The sequence below is a fragment of the Colias philodice genome, chromosome 25, assembly GCF_061535455.1.
Source record: "Colias philodice isolate Cphi_HAF_F1 chromosome 25, ilColPhil1 Martin Lab GWU primary, whole genome shotgun sequence".
Taxonomy (NCBI): Eukaryota; Metazoa; Arthropoda; class Insecta; order Lepidoptera; family Pieridae; genus Colias; species Colias philodice.
In genome coordinates, this window is record NC_143110.1 from 8,164,229 (window position 1) to 8,184,993 (window position 20,765).

A 20,765-nucleotide genomic window follows, 5' to 3' on the forward strand; every position below is an offset into this window, starting at 1 on the left:
AAATCTGTACATGAAATATATTTCCTAAATAACTATCACGGGGTGATTAGGGATCGACACTGATGCCAAAGAAGCAAACAGTAAAATTTTTGTCCGTATAACCGGTATAGAAACAAAAACTACTCGACGGATTTAAACGAAACTTGGTACAATTATTTTTCATATTCCTGAGCAGAGCAGTAACTCCATTTTTAAGCTTTCGTCGCGTGTGCAACCTTAATGGTTAAAGCTACACAGAAATCATGTATTCAGAAAGAAATGTTCTCCTTATTATATAAAAAATATCTCCCGACATCATAAATGTCTATCTTTTATGGTTGACTCACAATAACACGTGTAACTTCCGATAGCTTAGGAGTTCGAAGCTTTCTGATTATATTTGTCTATAACACTCTCAGTCCGTTTTAACTCAATTTTTATTTTCATGCATCAGTGCCACCTAAAAAATCTTTATCTCGAAATTCGAGCAAAGCTAAGAAAATGAGAAATAAGAGTTCTCAAGAATCGTTAGAGGTATACTCTAGGCCGAAAACAACACGTGTTATGCCGAGAACCTGAAACCGCTTCACAACGAGAATTGCGGCTCACAGCTGACCGCGAACGGCATGTACTATCCCGTGAGACCGAAACCTTCACTGAGAGGGTATAACGTCTCACAGCTGATCACGGCCGTCACATTTTATCTCGAGAATCTGAAACTTTTACTCAATATGAAGACCGTTTGACAAATGATAGGGTGCACCATAATATTATTCGATCTCTTGAAGATGAACATGAGCATAAGCAATGACTAGAGTAGGGACGCGAATATTACAATTAATTGAGACAAAAACGATTATTAAGTTTGTTTAATGAAAGATTAAGAATTGAAACTATTCGGTCTCTGGAAACGGACGAATAGCGAGAGGCCCCTCTTACTGCAGACAGATTTCGCATAGTCTTAATGACTTAGAGGTAAACATAGAAGATCAATCTACGAATTCGGTGGTGGGGTCCGACAAATATAAAAGTGGGTTTTCTTATAACCTCACAATTGATTACAGATCATCTTCTGTATAGGCGATATTAACGTAGTATGTTATTTTTGTAATGCTTTAAAGTGGAGTAAGGAGTCGGCTTTCGTTTGAAGATACACCGGAACCTTTGAAATCACTACTTTTAGAGGAACATGACGTGCAATCTAAACAGTTCTTAGACAATATTCGCTCTTATAGTAGTGCGTTTCAAATGATCCTTTGGTGCTCAACAATTATCAGAAGGTCCTTTCATGCTTACTTTTAAGATACAAGGTCAAGTTTACCATTTGATAGGATCCCTTTTGCCTAAAGGCCAACCTAAGTTTCTTTAAATATATTTTGTATTCGACTACAACGAATAGTCGAATACAAGAATTATCAATATTTCTCGAATTTAAAACTGAACTCATTTCACAATTTTAGAACATGTTTCATCAGGTTAATTCGTATGTATGCAGTTTTAAATCGACATTAGAAGCTTTTCCTCAAGATGGTGATATTAATATAAGATTGTTATAAATGTCTATCGGCACTCAGGAACTCCCTGGGCGTGTATAACGCCCAGGCCACAGTATTACAATTTTTCCTACAGCAGGGCGACGAATGTATTTTCGCATAGCAAAGGAGGGGAACTCGCTGGGGGTCAAGTGACGCGGGCCACGTACCATTAACATGCTTAGTTTGTGGTACCGAGCGCGAAAGAAAGTCATCGTGTTTTTGTTTTGTTACTATGTAAACTAACGTAATTTAATACTTAGGTACATATTCTATAACGGTGCGCTCAAACTGTTAATCTACATTTAATTTAGATTATTATTTGAAATACTAAGTAATGTAGAATTTAAATCACATTCCTTCATGTTTTCCTCAGATTTTCAATTTTCTCCGATTTTAAGATTTTCAGAGTGTTCAATTTTAATGTAGTTAAATTTTATAAGAGACAATTAAGAACATTCAAAAATAAAGTGTCACGTATTTTTTTTAAACGACGAATGACCTAAAACGACGTAATCGCGGACGAAGTCGCGGGCAACAGCTAGTCTCTGATAAAGGATGATGAATAATTAAAATTGTTTATGATAATTTAATGTGATGTGGCTTTGATACACGTGCGAAACAATTTTCTAGTAATAAAATTAAAACCTTACAATTAAATTTCGTTCTTTTCAATCTTTATATTAATCATAGAATACATAATATAAATAATAGGTATAGATTATAGAGTATAAATTATACTTTGTATTGTTTCTTATCTTGTAACTGCATTTTGAAACCTAATAGACAGATTATTTAATTTATTTATATATTATTACTAGCGGTCCGCCCCGGCTTCGCCCGTGGTACATATGAAAAATAGATGTTGGCCGATTCTCAGACTTACCCGATATGCACAGAAAATTTCATGAGAATCGGTCCACCCGTTTCGGAGGAGTATGCAGCAGACTAACATTGTGACACGAGAATTTTATATATAAGACTAGCGGTCCGCCCCGGCTTCGCCCGTGGTACATGTGAAAAATAGATGTGGGCCGATTCTCAGACTTACCCGATATGCACAGAAAATTTCATGAGAAGCGGTCCACCCGTTTCGGAGGAGTATGCAGACTAACATTGTGACACGAGAATTTTATATATAAGATTATTTTTTGTTCGTCTGTCACCTGACGCTTCCCACGGCACATTACCGCGCTCCGATTGGTTGGTAAAACTTTGTACTTTGCGACTGACATTTGATAACGAGCTCTCTTGTTAGTAACACCGCTTATCACTCAAGAACGGATGAACGGATTTTAATGATTTGAGAACCCTTCTCTTGTCTAAGTATGTTAACTGTTAAAAAATTTGCAAAAAAAAACTTAAGTACAAAATATATGTTTAATAGCGGCGGCACTCACTAAGGTGATTTTGTAAATTATTTTGCTAGCAACACTCATTAATCGTTATTAATATAAAAAATACAAAAATTAATTTCGCTACGCAGAAATACATAATTTTTTCGAGGGTTGGCATACATCACGTCATCGAACTTTTAATTCTTCGACATGTCGCATCCTCACGATGTTTTCCTTCACAGTTTCGAGGTAAACCCCAATAGTTAGAATACATGTAGAGTATACAATCCATAGAAATCCCCAACAAAAAACACTCAAATAGTTTACCAAAACATCAGCCCGTTCCCACGTTATTTCGCGTTTAATCAAAGTTTGCGGCCGGCGCGTGCGAGAGACAGTTCCATTATACGAGGCAAAGACGATCAAAAACATCGAAATTTTGTGTTTTAATTATCAATACGAAAGGTGGACTGTTGAGCGGGTATTGTCTGTGTGCTTTTTTGGTTATGGATTTTAAGGACTTAAGTACCTATATGTTATTTTAGATTGTTGATTATGTTCATGTATGGATGATATGTTATATGCGAAGAAGATGATTAGCTTAATCATATACACGTCTATAGGCAATCGAGGGAAAAGGAAACAAGTACAAAGAATGGTAGAGATTTATAATAGGTATTACAATAGTACACTACGTTATGTTATTTAGCGTATAATTTGTTAATAATATTATACTAACAGTACGATATATTTCACAAACACAAAAGCAACCAAAACAAACAAAAATCTTTATATTTTAAATAACAATACAATATAATTGCGCTGTGCGCATGCAAATTGATGGGGCGCCTATTGGTAAGCAACTACCACCAGGCACCAAGGAGCAGCTTCTCTGCAAATCTGCTATATAAATAACAATATATAAAGAAAGGATTGACTAAGGAATAGAAAATACTTTTTTTTTATTTTTTTTTATTGGTAATAGGGAAGCGCTTGACCACAATCTCGCCTGATGTTAAGCTGAGATGTGGTCTAAGATGGAACGCGCTTCCCTAGAAGGTACCTGTTCACTCTACGCTTGAAGACCCCCATATTGTACTCGTCGGGGAACACAGACTCAGGAAGCATGTTCCAGTCCCTCGCGGTTCGGATAAAGAATGTGGAACCGAACCGCTTAGTCCGGGTACATGGAACGTCCACCATATGGCGATGCCTAGAATCTGTGCGAATACTTGTACTGGTTAAAGAAAATTTAAACGAAACGCTTAAAGCACGAAAATAAATGAGATTGGACATAAAATCGTGCTTAAAATATCCTAGAAAAGAAAGAGCGTACACGTGTGGGTTGTTTCCAAAATCCTCAGCTTCTCATCTTATATTTCAAATCATAGAAATCTAAATAACAGTGTCTTGTTATTTAGATTTCTGTGTTTCAAATAATAGCAATAATGATTTAAAACTGTTTATTATTTATCCAAAAACGTTGGCTGCGTGTGACAGCCGCCCTCCGGTTAACATTTATCGACTCTTGAGATTGAGCGATTCTTGTATTAGTAATTTAATCTTTTAATAAAATAAAAGATTAAATTACTATTATTTATTATTACCCTTGTTCTGAAACAAATGAAATTTCTAATTTGGTTAGGTACTACTTGGATAAAAATATGCGTAGTTAGGAGATAATCGTAGTATAACTTCTACTTAAAGCCTTGCCTTACTTACCGCTTTTTTGATAAAATAAAATGCCTGCAACTTGGAAACTGTTCCATTACTTTTTTATATTTTAATTAATCCCTCAGTCCCCGGATCACAGACACAATAGAAAATCTATTGTGTCGCGGCCCGATCGGGCCGCTCGGTGGTCAATGGGTTAAAACATTTTAATTTAAAGCTTAGTCATTTAAAGCTTTTAGTAATTTACCTATTTATGAGGATATAGTGACTATCTAGGGTTGTTGAGGATTCCTCTTCCGCTTCCTCATAATGCGGAAGTTCCGCAATATTTTGGGTTCCTCTACCGTTACCGCATCCTCAAAAATGAAAATAAAAAAATCCTCTTCCGCTATCGCTTCCTCAAAATTTAGAGGAAATTTATGAGGATGCTGATCCGATCGGGCGGCGAATTTACAAAGCCTATTTAAACTATGTATTTGAGTTACGAGTCGGACTCTACTAACGAACAAGAGTAGAGTCTTACCGCCATATTTATATCTGCACCTAACACTTATCTCTAAACATAATAATATAACATTTTCTCTCATACTCAGAAGAAACATATTTCACCAAATTATGTTTGTCAAAAGTCATTTTAAATTAAAAAACAAACAAGTTGTTTAAGCTTACATAATAATATCTACCAGTTAGTTAATTTTTTTTGTGGAAATCGCCTAATGTCGCTTCTGGCACTGATATAGATTAGGTTTTATCTGTGGGTTTTTTCGAGTAATATGCATAAACAAAAGCTCATCTGAGTCCGGCTCGTGACTCAAATAGTATAGTACTTACAGATTATGTAGAGACAGGAGAATGGCTTTTGTTTTAATTTTTAATTTTAAAAGTTTTTGTTTTTTAATTTTGATTATAATTTCCTATCATCCTCATCCTCATCCGCTTCCTCTTCCGCTTCCTCATCCGCATCCTCTTCCTCAAAAAAATATCCTCTAGGGTTGTTGAGGAAGTGATTATGAGGAAGAGGAGGAGGAAGAGGAATTTTCACACGCAAATTTAGGGGATGCGGATGAGGAAGAGGATATTTTTTTGAGGAAGAGGATGCGGATGAGGAAGCGGAAGAGGAAGCGGATGAGGACGAGGATGATAGGAAATTATAATCAAAATTAAAAATTAAAAAATTAAAACAAAAGCCACTCTCCTGTCTGTACATATTGAATATTGATATTTTAACTACTAGGAAAATTGCCCCTTTGTCATAAAAAAGCATCTTACTCAGTGTTCATATTCAATAAAAATATTAATTGGTCCAACAGTTTTCGAGCTTATTCTCTCTCTCTTCCTCATAATCACTTCCTCAACAACCCAAGGATATAGACCCAGAAAAGAAAAAAAAACGTGTTTGGACTAGTACTAATGTATACAAACTCAAAAATCAAGTTAATTTATTTAATAACAGCAACATAAACATCTAGAAAAATTGCAACATTTTTAAATAAGTTATCTGTTATTAATTATAGTCGGTAACCTTTTTCCTTTTTTAAACTCAGACATTACATAAAAAGGTACTCTACAGTCAACCACAAAATCGAATTTGAATATCTCAATGCACAAGGATCACAGAAAAGTAAATTACGTGGAAACATATCAAACGAATCAATTCGCTTTCAAATAAATACGGAGCCCTGGAACTGACAGGCGCAGATGGTGCCCCCCCTCAATTATTGAATAGTAATAAGTACTAAGGAAGTATGTTTCTTTGGTTTTTTAATAGTAGAAATTTTGGGATAAGTCAGTTAATTTTGGGATGTAACTTATTTCGGTAAATGTTATTATAGAGCACACTTTTTTATCGATACACGTCGATTCTATCTGTATGATATATTCATCTTATTTCTATCATTACTAATTTGCCTCCTTGTTTGACATAGAATTATTCATACAAATATCCCCTCTAATAATATGTGTAAAATGACCCAATTTTCCATGCATTTAACCTAAAAATTGCGTCCACCAGCGGTCAACCAAGTCTCGCGTTTGTGTGAGTGGCAATTTAGAAAAATTAAGCATAAAAATTCACATTAGCGCCAGCTAAACGGTATTATATTATACGATTCCTAAATGAAAATCCATATAACACGCCAGTCGGTAGCATATGGTGGCTCACGTGGGTCTAGATGTGCTGGAAGCGACTGTTTCTGGTAAGGGTCACGGAATTTAGTTTTGTGAGGTAGAGATAATTTTAGAGGGGAATAAATAGTGTTACATGTGTGTGTTTTTGGCATGTAAATAATAATCTTTAAATCAGTTGTAACAATATGACTGTCGCTGCGAAAATAAATTGACGAGTGAAGACTATATAATGACGATTTGAGAACGATATTTCATAGGTAAAGGTTTGCATTTCCTTACATTATTAACGTAACGGTCGCGGTGATTTAAATAATACCTAGGCAAATATTTGAAGATCAGATAAGAATGTACCTAATGAAGAAGGTTTTCAGCTATTTGTTCTATGTATTTTGTTTGTTTTTTTTTATTAAATATATTGTATATTTAACAATTAACAATAAGGTAATGCATAGTTATATCCTTTGAATAAACTTCCCTCAACATACATCTTCTCTAATTAGCCAGCCTTCCAGATGAGACAAAATCCAAACTCCGTGCCACATCCAGTACCATACATCAACGCAAACATTCATTAAAATTTGCCAAACCCGGCGCGTCGGTCGCACCTGACGCCTACACCCGTGCCAAATGCGCTACAATTGTTTGTCACCACCTACATTACTGCTCCAGTACGCTGCCCGAAAAACTTTATTGGTACATTAACAGCGTTGAACGCGGTGCAACTAATTTGAGTTAGTGAATTTTGGGTTATAGTTTCGGTTGGTAGCGAGCTTGTAAACAATTTATGCTTTTGAAGGTTTGCGTATTAGTTGTTATGGTTGATGAGAAAAATAGTATGGAATTAACAAAATGTATGTATGGAGTATAAATTTTATTTATTTTTTGTTGGAAAGAAAAAGCTTGGTAAGCTTATTTCATTCTTCAGAAAAAGCTGTAAACATTTATTTAATAGATTGAAAAATAAAATCGGAATGGGCATTATGCACTTAGATTGTGCACCTTCAACACTCATAAACAGCTGATTTGTGTCGAATAAACAATAAGCTGCTGGAAGCTTTTTGAAGCAATTTGGTTATGTATCAGCCTGTATGTTTTTATTTATTTAAATATTATTTACTATAGGACGGGTGTATAATGTATTACAAATATTAAATGAATATTGTGTACGTTGATAGATCATTATATTATAATTAATAAGTACGTATATTCACGAACTGGAAATCATCGCCACAAATTACAATCGAGATTTGCAATTTTCCACACCTATGTCTTGCTATGCACCATCTATCATTTAAATATTTAAAAGTAATCCGCAATGTACTACATACAACGCGATAGTAACACAGGCTCGAGAAAAGCGTGTTTTGTATAAGGTTGTATAATGTATCGATTGGAGATGAAATATATAAAAACTTTTAAAATTTATAACATCTGTGGTACGATTTACATTTTTAGGTTATTATATGCAATGCAGAGAGTAGATTTTATTCATGAAAAATGAAACTCGTTAATGTTATTTTGTAAGTGTGAAGTGTCTTGGTTTTGTTTGCATTTAAATCGGTGGTAAATTTTAAAATATGTAATGACGTTTCAAAGGTGCTTCTATAAGAAGTCTAATTGAATAAATAAATATTTGAGTTTGAGTTTATAAATGAAAAAGTAAAGACTAAAGTGATAATTCTATGACATTGTGATGTTTAGCTAAACCCTCGTAGGAGGCTTGTAGGAACAAAATTGGCTGAAGATTATTATAAGATTTTCGAAAGATGATTTGGATATTATTTTAAGATTGTTACCTTGTTAGGAATATTGAATTTCAAGTCTTAACAATTGAAAAAAATTGTACTAAATATTTTTGTCTAAATTTTATTGACTGACCATTATCTTAATTTTACATATTTATTTATTTATTTAATTAAGGTCAGCCAACAGTTGTTTACATCAACACATACATACAGAAACAAGAACACAACATAACTTATATAAATGCAACAGCTACTTAAAGGCTAACACCACATGCATGATCTTATTTTTTTTTTTTTCAAAAGAAAAGAAAAACAAAACGGTTATGAAAACAAAACAAGGCAGTTAGTTAGTACGTACATTACAGTTAGTTTACAATTTAAGTTTAAACAAAAAAAAAAAAAAAAAAGATTAACAAAAATAATTTTCTTAATAATCTAAATTGGATGAAATTATGACATTATGAAAGAATTATATAATATAAGCTCAATGATTTTAGATTAAATTAATAAAGTGTTCGTAGATTTTATTCAGGAACAATCTATGGCTATCAAAATTAATATCCGTTACATCACTACACTCATTTAAAATTTTAAACATTCTTAGAAGTGGCGAATTAGTACCAAGAACAGTTCTTCGTAATGGAGGGTAAAAAGGGGTAATACAGCTACGGGGATACCTATATGGCACGCGAAACCTAATTTGACTCAACAAACCGGGACAGTCAATTTTATTTCTGAGAAGTTTGAATAAGAAAGATGCATCAATAATGTTGTATCTAACATGCAAAGCACGCATTTTAAAATAGATAAGACGCGACTTATATGTAGGCAGTTGTCTAAGCTTCCCAACAGAGAATGCTAAGTGCCATAGAAATCTTTTTTGTACTCTTTCTAGTCTTAGCATGTGAGTAGAATAGTGGGGTCTCCATACGGAACTACAATATTCCAGGCTGCTTCGTACCAAGCAGTTGTATAAAATAATTTTTGTTCGGTCCATACTAAAATTTTTCGTATTTCGTAATACGAACCCAAGCATTTGGGACGCTTTTTTCGTTACATTCTCAATATGTGGTACAAAAGTTACTGATTTATCAAACAGGACACCGAGGTCCTTGATTGTGTCTACTTCCTGCACTACCTGGCTTCCAATATAATATTTTGACTGCACTACAGAGTTCTTTCTAGAAAATTTCAGATGGTAACATTTTTTTGGGTTCAACTGCATATTATTGAGTGCACACCATTGAATAAGCCGATTTAGATCTTCCTGTAGGAGACCGGTATCACTTGGTTTATCGATTTTTATGGCAAATTTAAGATCATCTGCATACAGAAAAGCCTCTGAGAAAGAAAAACAGCATGGCAAATCATTAACATACAAACGGTAAGTATTGTTTTTCATACAAATATTTTAAATACTTATGTATCTTACAATAAATCAAATAAATGATTAGTGGGCTCTACAAATAGACGCTTGCTACGAGAGGTCGCGTAGCACTCGCCGTCACATCGTAGCACTGTAGTGCTACGCATTATGATTTACGGATATTAAAATATAACCATAATATAACTGAGATATGTTAGTCTCATTATATTATTATGTAGGTAAGTATTTTAATGTAGACCTTGTTTTAATTTACCTTTAATCTATTTATTTAAATATTATACAATAAAAACGAAAATATATGTATGAACACAAAGAAGAAAAATTGTTTTATACATTCGTCATAATGTATTTAAAATACGTGTAAATAATTACAACAATTCCTTATGATAATTTATCACAAATTCTTTCAATTAAAAATAACAGAGCGTTATTAAAGTACACACGATTCTATCCCCAATTATCACCCTATACAGACTGAATTCCCCTGCACAAACATCCCCTATTCAAGGGATGAATTTGCATTCCCTCTGAGAAACAACGTCTGTGTTATCTGAGAGACGAACAGGTGTCTTTTTATTGATAATAGTTTGTTTTATATCGCAATGTATTGATGTTAAACATGAAAATAAAATAAATTTCGTTAATATTAATTATATGAAAATTTTAGTAACACAAATTTTTAATTATCGTTAAAATATAAAGGCTATGAAGCAGGATACAGATCAGAATGATTTGTTTTCCACATTGTTCCACATTGTTGTGATATTTTACTAGGATTCTTTAAGCTTTAAACTCAAACTCAGCGCTCAAATTCTTCTGTATTCCACCATACTTATTATTTAGTGCTTTTAAATCATATTTCAGCCATCAATTCCACGTTTTCTACCCATTAAATAAAAACAGCAATTAACAAACGAATTACACAGCACGAATTACGAAATCCGTAATCCTTCCAATCCTGATATACGTGTGTTTATTTGTCCGTCCGTCCGTGCTGTACTGCTGTGTGCACAGCGGCGCGCCCCACCTGCGTCTGATTTATGTGTTTGTTTCGCTATTAATGTTAGTTTTAATTAGATTTTTGGATTATGTACGTGTAGGTTTTTTTTAGGAATTTGGCGTAGATGTTTCTGCCCAATAATTATAATAATTCATTTATTCATTGCAACATTATTGGTCCTCTTGTTAGTAACAATATTCTTATACCTTATACCTATGTTAGTACCAAATTTAATACATAATTTTTCAAGTCAATATTTTTTTACTTATTAAATTATAAATTAACATAATATTATGTACAAAGGAAAGTCGAATTATTGCCCGCGTTCTTGCGTGAATTATATTCAACATGAATTTTTTTTTAAATATTTACATTCTGCCAATTTTTATGCACTTCATAGTATCATCTGCACTAATATTATAAATAAGAAAGATTTGTCTGTTTAAAATACTTACTACTTACTTACTAGAGTGGCGCAGGGACCCAAAGTGAGTCTTGGCCTCCGACAATAAGAGCCTCCATTTGACTCTATCCTGCGCCATCTCTTGCCAGTTTTCAATCTGGAGGGTGCGCAGGTCTTTGGCAATTTCGTCTTTCCAGCGGTACTTGGGACGTCCAACCGGACGGCGTCCAGATGGCTGTCCCAGGTACGCTCGTTTCGTTGCTCGATCTTCCCCCATTCTTTCCACATGGCCGAGCCATCGGAGTCTTTGGGCTTTAATCTCACCAATGATGTTTGGCTCGGCCATTAGATCTTGAAGTTCTAGGTTATCCTCCTCCTCCAAACCCCATCTTCTATCAACACTGTCTGTCTGTTCTGTCTGTTTAAAATATTCGTTTATTATTAGAATCCTAAATAAATTATCTCTGATCAAGATGAACATATAGACATAATAATATTATAATTTAATATAAATGCTTATTATTATTATTATCATCATAGACGTTTTTATACCGGGACAAGCGGCTGGTTTTTCAATAATCCTGAAATATGTATTATGCTTGGTGTTCAATCAAACAGCTAGATATCAACCAGATCACTTTCTGATTAGCCGTTCTAACATCTACACACTAATCGACCAAGATACATATGACATAGAAAAACCCGGGTGTAAAACCAAGTCTGTAATAAGTTATATTATTGAAATTTCGACAAACGTATTTATCGATTATGCTTAGAGGCAGTCTATTGCACCATCTGGAGCCTCAAATCTTTTCTATATTAATGCGAATAGGGTGACAATAACCCTTCCTTTTATGAGATTTAGATTTTAAAAATAATGGATATTAAAACCCAGATTTCCAATGTTATTTAAACTAATTTCTTTACAGACAGGTGAATAGTTTAGGACGGTATCTCTAGATTTTTAGTAATAACCACTGTGCCTAGCGTTTATACTCACATAATTTCAGTATCCACATTGTTCAGTGTTTGTTTTTTAGTGTTTCTACGTTAACGATTGATCGTAATCATTGTATCATGGTTATAACTTTGTCATGCAATCTGACAAACATGTCACTCAAATATTGTAATTTTAGAAGATTTTTTGATAGATGAATAGATTTGATTTAGATGATATAAAAACGTCATATATTTTAATAGCCCTACATACTAAGTACTAACAAACAAAATCCCACCCACGCATGTAATTCATTTACAAATTACGATTAAAGCTGTTATTAATTTTATTTTATTTATCCCATATTATCCATACGTGTAGTCACCCCAGTGCGGCGACAGTTGGCCGCCCCACTGCCAATACTGAAACTGTTCTGTCTATTATAAAACATGGCGCCAGATGCTGCCGATTTTTTTGATATTAATATTGTTAATTCTATTATTTTCTGTCATATATCCTTTGGACAGTGGTATCTAGGCGTTTTCTTAATCCCTATAGTCAACATATATTATTTGCTTTACTGTAATAACCGTACTAAATGAATTGAGTTAAATCGGAAGTAATAGTCATTTTATTATATATTGTAGTTTTGTAGACTTTTTATTAGAATTTCAGTAATTTTGTAAACGAGAGAATTATACTCTAGATAAAACTAGTTAATCAGCCAGATTTTCCAGAAAGCACTTTTGTAATCATTATTCTGTATTTTATTCTATTAATTTCCGAAGTCACAGTTTTATAGCAGTAGCCACCACCGCATCAGCCATATTTTCAATTGGTACGGAAATAAATAAAATTTAAATAAACATCATTTATTATTATTTTTATTGATAAGTTCCTCTGCGAATCTATATATATATAAAACTCAAAGGTGACTGATATAGTAATCTATCAACGCACAGCCCAAACCACTGGACGTATCGGGCTGAATTTTGGCATGCAGGTAGATGTTAGGACGTAGGCATCCGGGCATCCGCTAAGAAAGGATTTCCCGAAATTCTTGCGGGAACGGGGAAAAACGGGGATGTACGTACAAAGTCGTGGGTGGAAGCTAGTCACTTATATAACACTGATACAAGGGTAAACTTTAATGTAGAGATGGAGTAAATTTCCATCCTCTTCTATTTTCTAGATTTTAGACTAGATTTGTGTTGCTATCCGCTGCAATGTTATATGATATACATTTTCATCTTCGTTTTGGGATCATAGCGTTTCACATCTGTTTCATTAGTCGATTTTCTTTTCAAGAATGTAGGTGTCCAGCTGTTTACCACGTGAAAAGTATTAAAAGAAAAAACTTATTATTTCTCTTAGAAGTTTAATGATAATATAAAACCACTTTAAACATGCTTTATAGTTTATACTAATATTACAAAGCTGAAGTGTTTGTTTGAACGCGCTAATCTCGGGACTACTAGTCCGATTTGAAAAATTATTTCGGTGTTAGATAGCCAATTTATCGAGGAAGGCTATATAAACATCATCTTGCTAAGACCAACAGGAGCGTAGTACCGCGGAGCACAGCTAGTATAACTATGTACGTAACTAAGTTTTCTTGCAATAGTATTAGAGTTTTTTTATACAGACGACAATAATAAAATACGAGAATGTATAAAAATTGAAAAGGTTGTAGGTAACTAGAACAATCACGTTTTATAAGGACCTAAATTGAATAGTAACAGACCCTTTTTTGATTACATTATTACATTACATTTGTCTTGTAGTCGAATTTTTAAAGGTTAATCGTACAATGTACATCTAGATATATTGAAACAATTCAAAGAACTTCTAAAAGATTCTGTAGTATTTTTGATTGTATTGAGTTTGAGTTTTAAATTAATATGGTCTGTAAAATAGAATTGAATATGAGTGGGATCTACTGACTCTTGAGTTTAAATAAATAGGATTTCTTAAAACGAAGTCAAGAAAGATCGAAAAATCGAAAGAAACTGTGCAATTTGCTTGATTTTTTGTTACTATAGCGGTTCCTGAAGTATTTTTGTCGGATTTATGACCCAAATTCCACTAAAACTCTTCCTCCCATAAAGCCTAGATTTCTAAAGGTTTATTAGTTTTTCGTGTATCGTGTAAAAATCCAACTCCTAATAAACGCTTTCTATTTTTATTTAAGTAGATTTTAAATCTATACTAACACAAAAAGGATTTTGTTTGTACACGATTCCTGACGTTGAAATACAGGCGTAGTCGGAAAACGGAACATGATTTACGTTATTTCTTAATTTTTTTTATGTCTGACGCCAATTTATTAAGTTTTTCTTTTCGATCCTTCTCGTGACAATAACGAACACAACAAAAAGCGAATTATCGAAATCGGTCCAGTCGTTCACGCGTGATGCCGTAACCGGGTGAAATAGGTATACATTTTTATAGGGATAGAGTCGACTACCTTTACTATATCTACGTCTTTCTTCTTCCTATTAATGTCTTTTCAGCAGAATGTTATGTGATACCATCATTGGCATGCATACAATGACGTGGGACCACGTGTGAGCCATATGGTCCAGCTATTTATACCGACCTGCTACCAGCTTTTAATGAGCATTTGTTTGGATTTTCCGAGCTATTTATAGAAGTTTATGTTTTGAAAATTTGACAATGCTGTCATAAAATAACTGGGACTCTTTTTTGAGATAAATTCGTAACAACGAGATAACTGTATAGATTTTTATTAGAATTGAATTAGAATATTTATATTTGTATGATTGTTTTGTACCATTCGCATTCGAAATAGATCTGAAACAGTTTCAGTAACAAATTTTCCTTTTGTTTGAAAACACATAGGTATAATTTAGATTCATAGGGCACAACATGAATTATTAGCGTTAGTTTAATTGTTGAAAAAATTATTAATTTTCAATTAAATAAGTATTTAAATAAATATAAAACTGGAATATAATTTGATATTTAAATCTCAAACATTACACGCCTTAAACATGTTTCAGAACGAACCCAAACCACCAACCATAGACCACAAGAGTTTTAATAAAAAAAAATATCCATCAAGCTGCCAGCATTTCGCGCGCTTTTCCAGAATCAATATGAAACTTGCAAATAGTTCAATTACGCGAAAAGTAAAAACTGTTCCCGCCACCTGGCGCCAACACCTGTGCTAACGACGAAATTCCGCCCCTCCCCCTCCCCTGGGGGTGGGAAATCAGGTCCTATATAAATTATGTAATATATTAGCTATGTGGCAATTGATGTTTCAGCTGTTTTCAAGCTTAAGTATATTAAACTGTTATCCGGTTAAAAATGTGATGTGATAAGTTCGGTGTTTGAGGATTTTTAATTGGAATGGGTATGTTATTTATTATTTTTAACTCGTTTTATTATAATACCTACGTACAGAAACCTTACAACTATGATATGAAATACTTACAATAATTTATTAGACAGCCATATCACTTAGTACATAATAGTGATCTGGTATATTTCACATATTTACAATGATTAAATTACTAGTTTCGAATATATTATGTTATAGAGACATTTATTATTTACGTTCGTAACGTTTGTATTCGTAACTAGCTGTGCCCCGCGGTATTACCCGCATTGCTCCGCTACAATTATTGGTCTTAGCGTGCCTATAATAGCCTACCTCGATAAATGGTTATCTAAATAATGTTTCAAATCGGACCAGTAGATAGTTCCTGAGATTAGTGCTTTCAAACAAACAAACTCATCAGCTTTATAATATTTTTTTATTCGTAATAGAATATTATTTTTTACGCGCCTTAAAGTATCAATCAGTTTATAAATCTCTTTTATAGGTTTACATTTATCTAACTTAAGAATTCATCCTTACTTATTTAATATTATGAAAGCAAAAGAGATTTGATTATCTTTCTTTCTCGCAGCAGAGAGACTTTATATGATTTTTGTGTATGGAGATAGATAGGATGCTACGGAGTCACAGTGCGCTACTTTTTAACGTGGTTAAACATTTTATTTTTGTGGGAATTTCCTTTGACAAAGCAAGCGAAGCCTTGGGTGATAAACTAGTACATATAGGTGAGACTTTTTTAACTAAAAATTGAACCAGTAACATAAAAATCTGGAAAAAACATGTACAATATCAGATTTCGCGTGAACCAGTTAGACGCTCTACGCCTGCGCGGAAGTAAATATTTATTAAACATTTTATAACAAACAACGTTTCCTGTGCAATGAGAATAATTCGTATGTCTGTACAGCATCACGTAAAAACAGCTTGTCTCTGCTTTCTTTTAGTGTGGGTTTGTAAATGATTGTAGTTCATGCTTATATTAGAACGTTAAAAGTCTAATGCTAACATGCGCTTTTAGCAGCATTTTTGTTATTGTTAAATTGTTATTTAAAATCTATTTCACTTCAATTGTTATAACGTTCATATTAATTATAGTAATATCTTAAGTGTTTCACTTTACAATGAAACAAAGTTAACGATTGACGTTTACAAAATTTTTGATTTTCTGCCGTGAACTTTTTTACTGGGCTTTTTCATGCGTATAGTAAGAGAAGATATCAATATGTGACATTTACTTTATAAAATTCACAAATAAGATAAAAAACTTCAATATTCATTGCATAAATAACTACATAAATATATGACCTATATTAATATTATAACTCTATCTAGTCTGTCTATCTGTAACGCTTTCACGCTTTCACGCCTGAACCATTGAACCGATTCTAATGCAATTTGGACAAAAGATAGTGTGAACTTTGCGAACGGACTTAGTTAGAGAGTTTTGTTAAAGAAAACTAATCGTTGGGAGTGATATAATAATATATTATGTGCTCATGGTACAGGAAAATGCAGTGCGAGCGAAGCCGCGGGCAGATAGCTAGCAATTCATAAGTATAGGAAGAGTAAATAAAAAAGTATATATGTACTTATTTTAGTTACCTATCGAAAAAAAAGCGATATTCTAGCGATCAAATAGAAGGTTAATTTATACTTTGTATTGTTACCACTTGATTTTAACATTTACATAAATTTCCTTAAAAAACATTTTTTATAATAGAATGCGATACGCGGTCAAATTAATAGGTTTTAATTTCCTTTTCTTTGGCACCACGGAACCCTAAGTCCTGCGTCAGTACCAGGGCATGTGGCTCACATCTCGTCGACAGAACCCAGCTGGCTGCGTCTTTCGATATCCATTAGGGTTATGTAGCTTTTTATACAGTATGACCTTGGACAAATAGTTATAAGTAGGGTGTAACCAACTTTTGAGTATTAATTAGTTGTATGATACAATTAATTAATATCTACTGACTGTATGAATATTTTTTTTTAATTCTGGTCGTATCGTCGTCTGACTAAGTTAAACATTTATGATTTTGGCCTGTAATGTCTACAGGGTGTAATCGTTAAGTGTGCACAGGCGATTATTCCGTAACTATTGCAGATATCAAAAATCTTTTACTGATATCGAAAGTACCTACTTAACCTAATGAGTAAAATGGCCATAATACATTTTTTAAAATAAAACGAGAGATATCTAAAAAAATAACATTAAACCCTCCCATACATTTAGTATTACATATGAATATCCCATGTACATTTAATATGAAAGATTATACTTAGCTATTTCTTACTTTTTGCTCCTCATTGTATTGAACAATGAGGACGTCACTTCGAAAATCTGCTATGATACAAAATGTATGGGAAATAAAATGTATGGGAGCGTTTAATGTAACATTTTTGGATATTTATCGTTTTATTTTTTTAAATTTGTTATGGCCAGGTAGTCTGTAGTACTTTCGATATCAGTTTAAATTTTTTTGATATCTGCAATAGTAACGGAAAATCGCTTGTTCACACTTAACGATTACATGCACCCTGTATAGTATGTGAAATAAGCTAAAATTATTTATTGCAAAATCTACAGTGTCTAAAACATCTACAACTTTCAACATCAATTCATTATCCAATTCAAAAATTTTACATTTTAATTTCCTTTGCAGTTTGTTTATAGAAAGTGATGTTATTTTCTAGATGACTATGTACTTATGTATAAAGAACATAAATAAATATCATGACTTAATTCTAAACATAAGAAAAACGTATTAGTCAAAATTAGACCATTCTATATGGCCTATATTGCAGACGCGATCTTTACGACTTAGTGCATCTATCCTTCAGGTTTAATATGTTTGGTTTAGAGGTTTAGCGCAGTAATAAACATACATACAGAAGTGCTGCAGCAAGCTGTTACCTACTTCTAGTCTAATACCTATTTAAAAAGATTTAACTTTTTGTTTGTTTGTTTGCTACCGCATTTGCATATATTGTATAGCCACCAGATTCTATTGCTAAAAAGCTAGCTATGTAACAACACATATTATGTGAATTATTAATTTTTAATTCACGTACAAAATAAATAAAATATTATAATTAGTATAAGTTTAGAACATCTTCGATGAATGGGCTATCTAACACCGATAGAATTTTTCAAATCAGACCAGTAGTTCCTGAGATTAGCGCGTACAAACAAACAAACAAACTCTTCAGCTTTATAATATTAGTATAGATTATTCCATAAGACTGTTACTCTCACCAGATGCTGAGCGCAGGTGCGCGCGTGTCTTGTATTGCTAGAGTATTTATAGATTTCGTAAACACAGCTGCCTTAAGATCTATCAATGGTTTTGGTTTTTATTAATAACACAATTTACGAGCCCTTAAAAACCTTACAGTTAGATATTGCTATTTGCTTTCGCAACGTTACGTAGCCTACGTCATAGAATCATTTATCGTCATTGATTTCAAATTTATTAAAAAACGTCGTTGAAACGTAAAAGAAAATATCTACGTTTCATTGTATTTTATTTTGTAGAGCCCTGTATAGTCGACAATTTATGACGATTAATAACATTTTCAATGTAAAAATCGGTGTTGTTTCGTTGTCAACGTATTTTTATTTTATTTAAATGATCGTTATTTACTTAAATCTACCTACCATATAACTTTTTTATTTAGGCCCCTATTTTTCAATCCTTGGTTAAAACCACAGAACTTATCCGTCCAATAAAGTATTAAACGAACATATTAAAATGTCAACTGTAAACTGTCAAATACGGACAATTACATTCATAGGACATAAACAGAGATGGCTGTGATTACAATACATTTTTGAAATGGTAGTTTAATACGTTATTCGATGAATAAGTTTTAACTTTTAACCAAGGATTGAAAAATCAGCCCTTAATAAAATGTTATCTTTTAACACACAAACACTAAAATATATAATTATTTTTTATTATTAATATAAATTTATTTTTGTTACAGATGGAAGCGAAGGTGAAGGAAGAAGTGCCTGATAAGGATTACAATCAACCGTCTACAACTGCAGAAAGGAGAAAATGTACGTAAAATATATGAATATACTAGATCACAAATTGATTTTACTAGAATAAAAGTCTGTATGGATATGTCGTAGCCAACTGGTTAAATCAGCCATTTAATTGATAGACTAGATTTCTTATTAAACGACGTCGTGTGATGAAATTCTTGAATTGCAACCAGCCTTTTTCCTTAAATCTTTTTTGAGTTTGTAGTTACTGAAACCGGACTAAAATCGGTAGTATCGGTAGTGAGTTGATGCTTTATTTCAACATGAAGAGAATTTCAATCGTCTAAATATCAGTGTGCATGAGATACAGCCTGCTGACAGACAGACAGACGGACAGTGAAGTCTTAGTAACAGGGTTCTGGTTTACCCTTTGGCAAGCAGCTTGAAAATTTAATATTTATCCAAAGTGCAACATTCTTTGCCCATTTTTGTTTAATAATTTTCCCGTCAATTTGACGAACACGAATCGAAAATTACGTACATTTGAAAATTCATTGTTATAAAAAGCGCGGACCTATATCAAACGATAAAAACTTATAATTACATAACAACGAACTAAAAAACTATCGTTATACATAAATATTAGCAAACATAACGAATAGAATGTACATAAGTTATATGCCGAATACATTTTAAACATGTAAATATCATGAAAATTATTTTTTCACAACGCTCTACATCAAATGACATCTTAATATATATAAATCTCGTGTCACAATGTTTGTCCTCAATGGACTCCTAAACCACTTAACCGATTATAATAAAATTCGCACACCATGTGCAGTTCGATCCAACTTGAGAGATAGGATAGTTTAAACATGTAGGTACCACGGGCGAAGCCGGGGCAGACCGCTAGTAAACCTATAATTACATAGCAACGAACCAAAAAACTACCATAATAGATAAACATTAGTAATAAAAGCTACCTATGTAGGCACCCTAAATGGAATAATGTATCAGGGTAGGCAGTGGGAACAGCGCAACCGGTGATCATAATCTAACGACGTCGGTGCGAGGCACGGACGGCTTTTAGACGTATGGTTACTAGATATGGTACAGGGAGATCGAATTATCTTGATTTTAGGCTTATTGAAAACTTTTAGGATTCAGGTCTAATAATAAAGACTAAGCTTAAACAAAAATAGTCTTTATTTGAAAAAATGCAGATTTCAGTTGTATAAAACACTAGGAGTCGATTCGTATGGGTTGACCGGAATCAAAAG

General features: G+C 33.1%; 1 protein-coding gene across 1 annotated transcript in view; it reads left to right on the top strand.

The window, feature by feature from the left end:
- The window catches only part of nvy (CBFA2/RUNX1 partner transcriptional co-repressor nervy), a 60,772-nt gene that overhangs the window by 8,697 nt on the left and 31,310 nt on the right, over positions 1 to 20,765 (top strand). Inside the window, exon 2 of the mRNA XM_089710922.1 lies at positions 19,479 to 19,554. Coding sequence (XP_089567048.1) covers positions 19,479 to 19,554 — 76 coding nt within the window. The remainder of the gene's footprint in view (positions 1 to 19,478; positions 19,555 to 20,765) is intronic.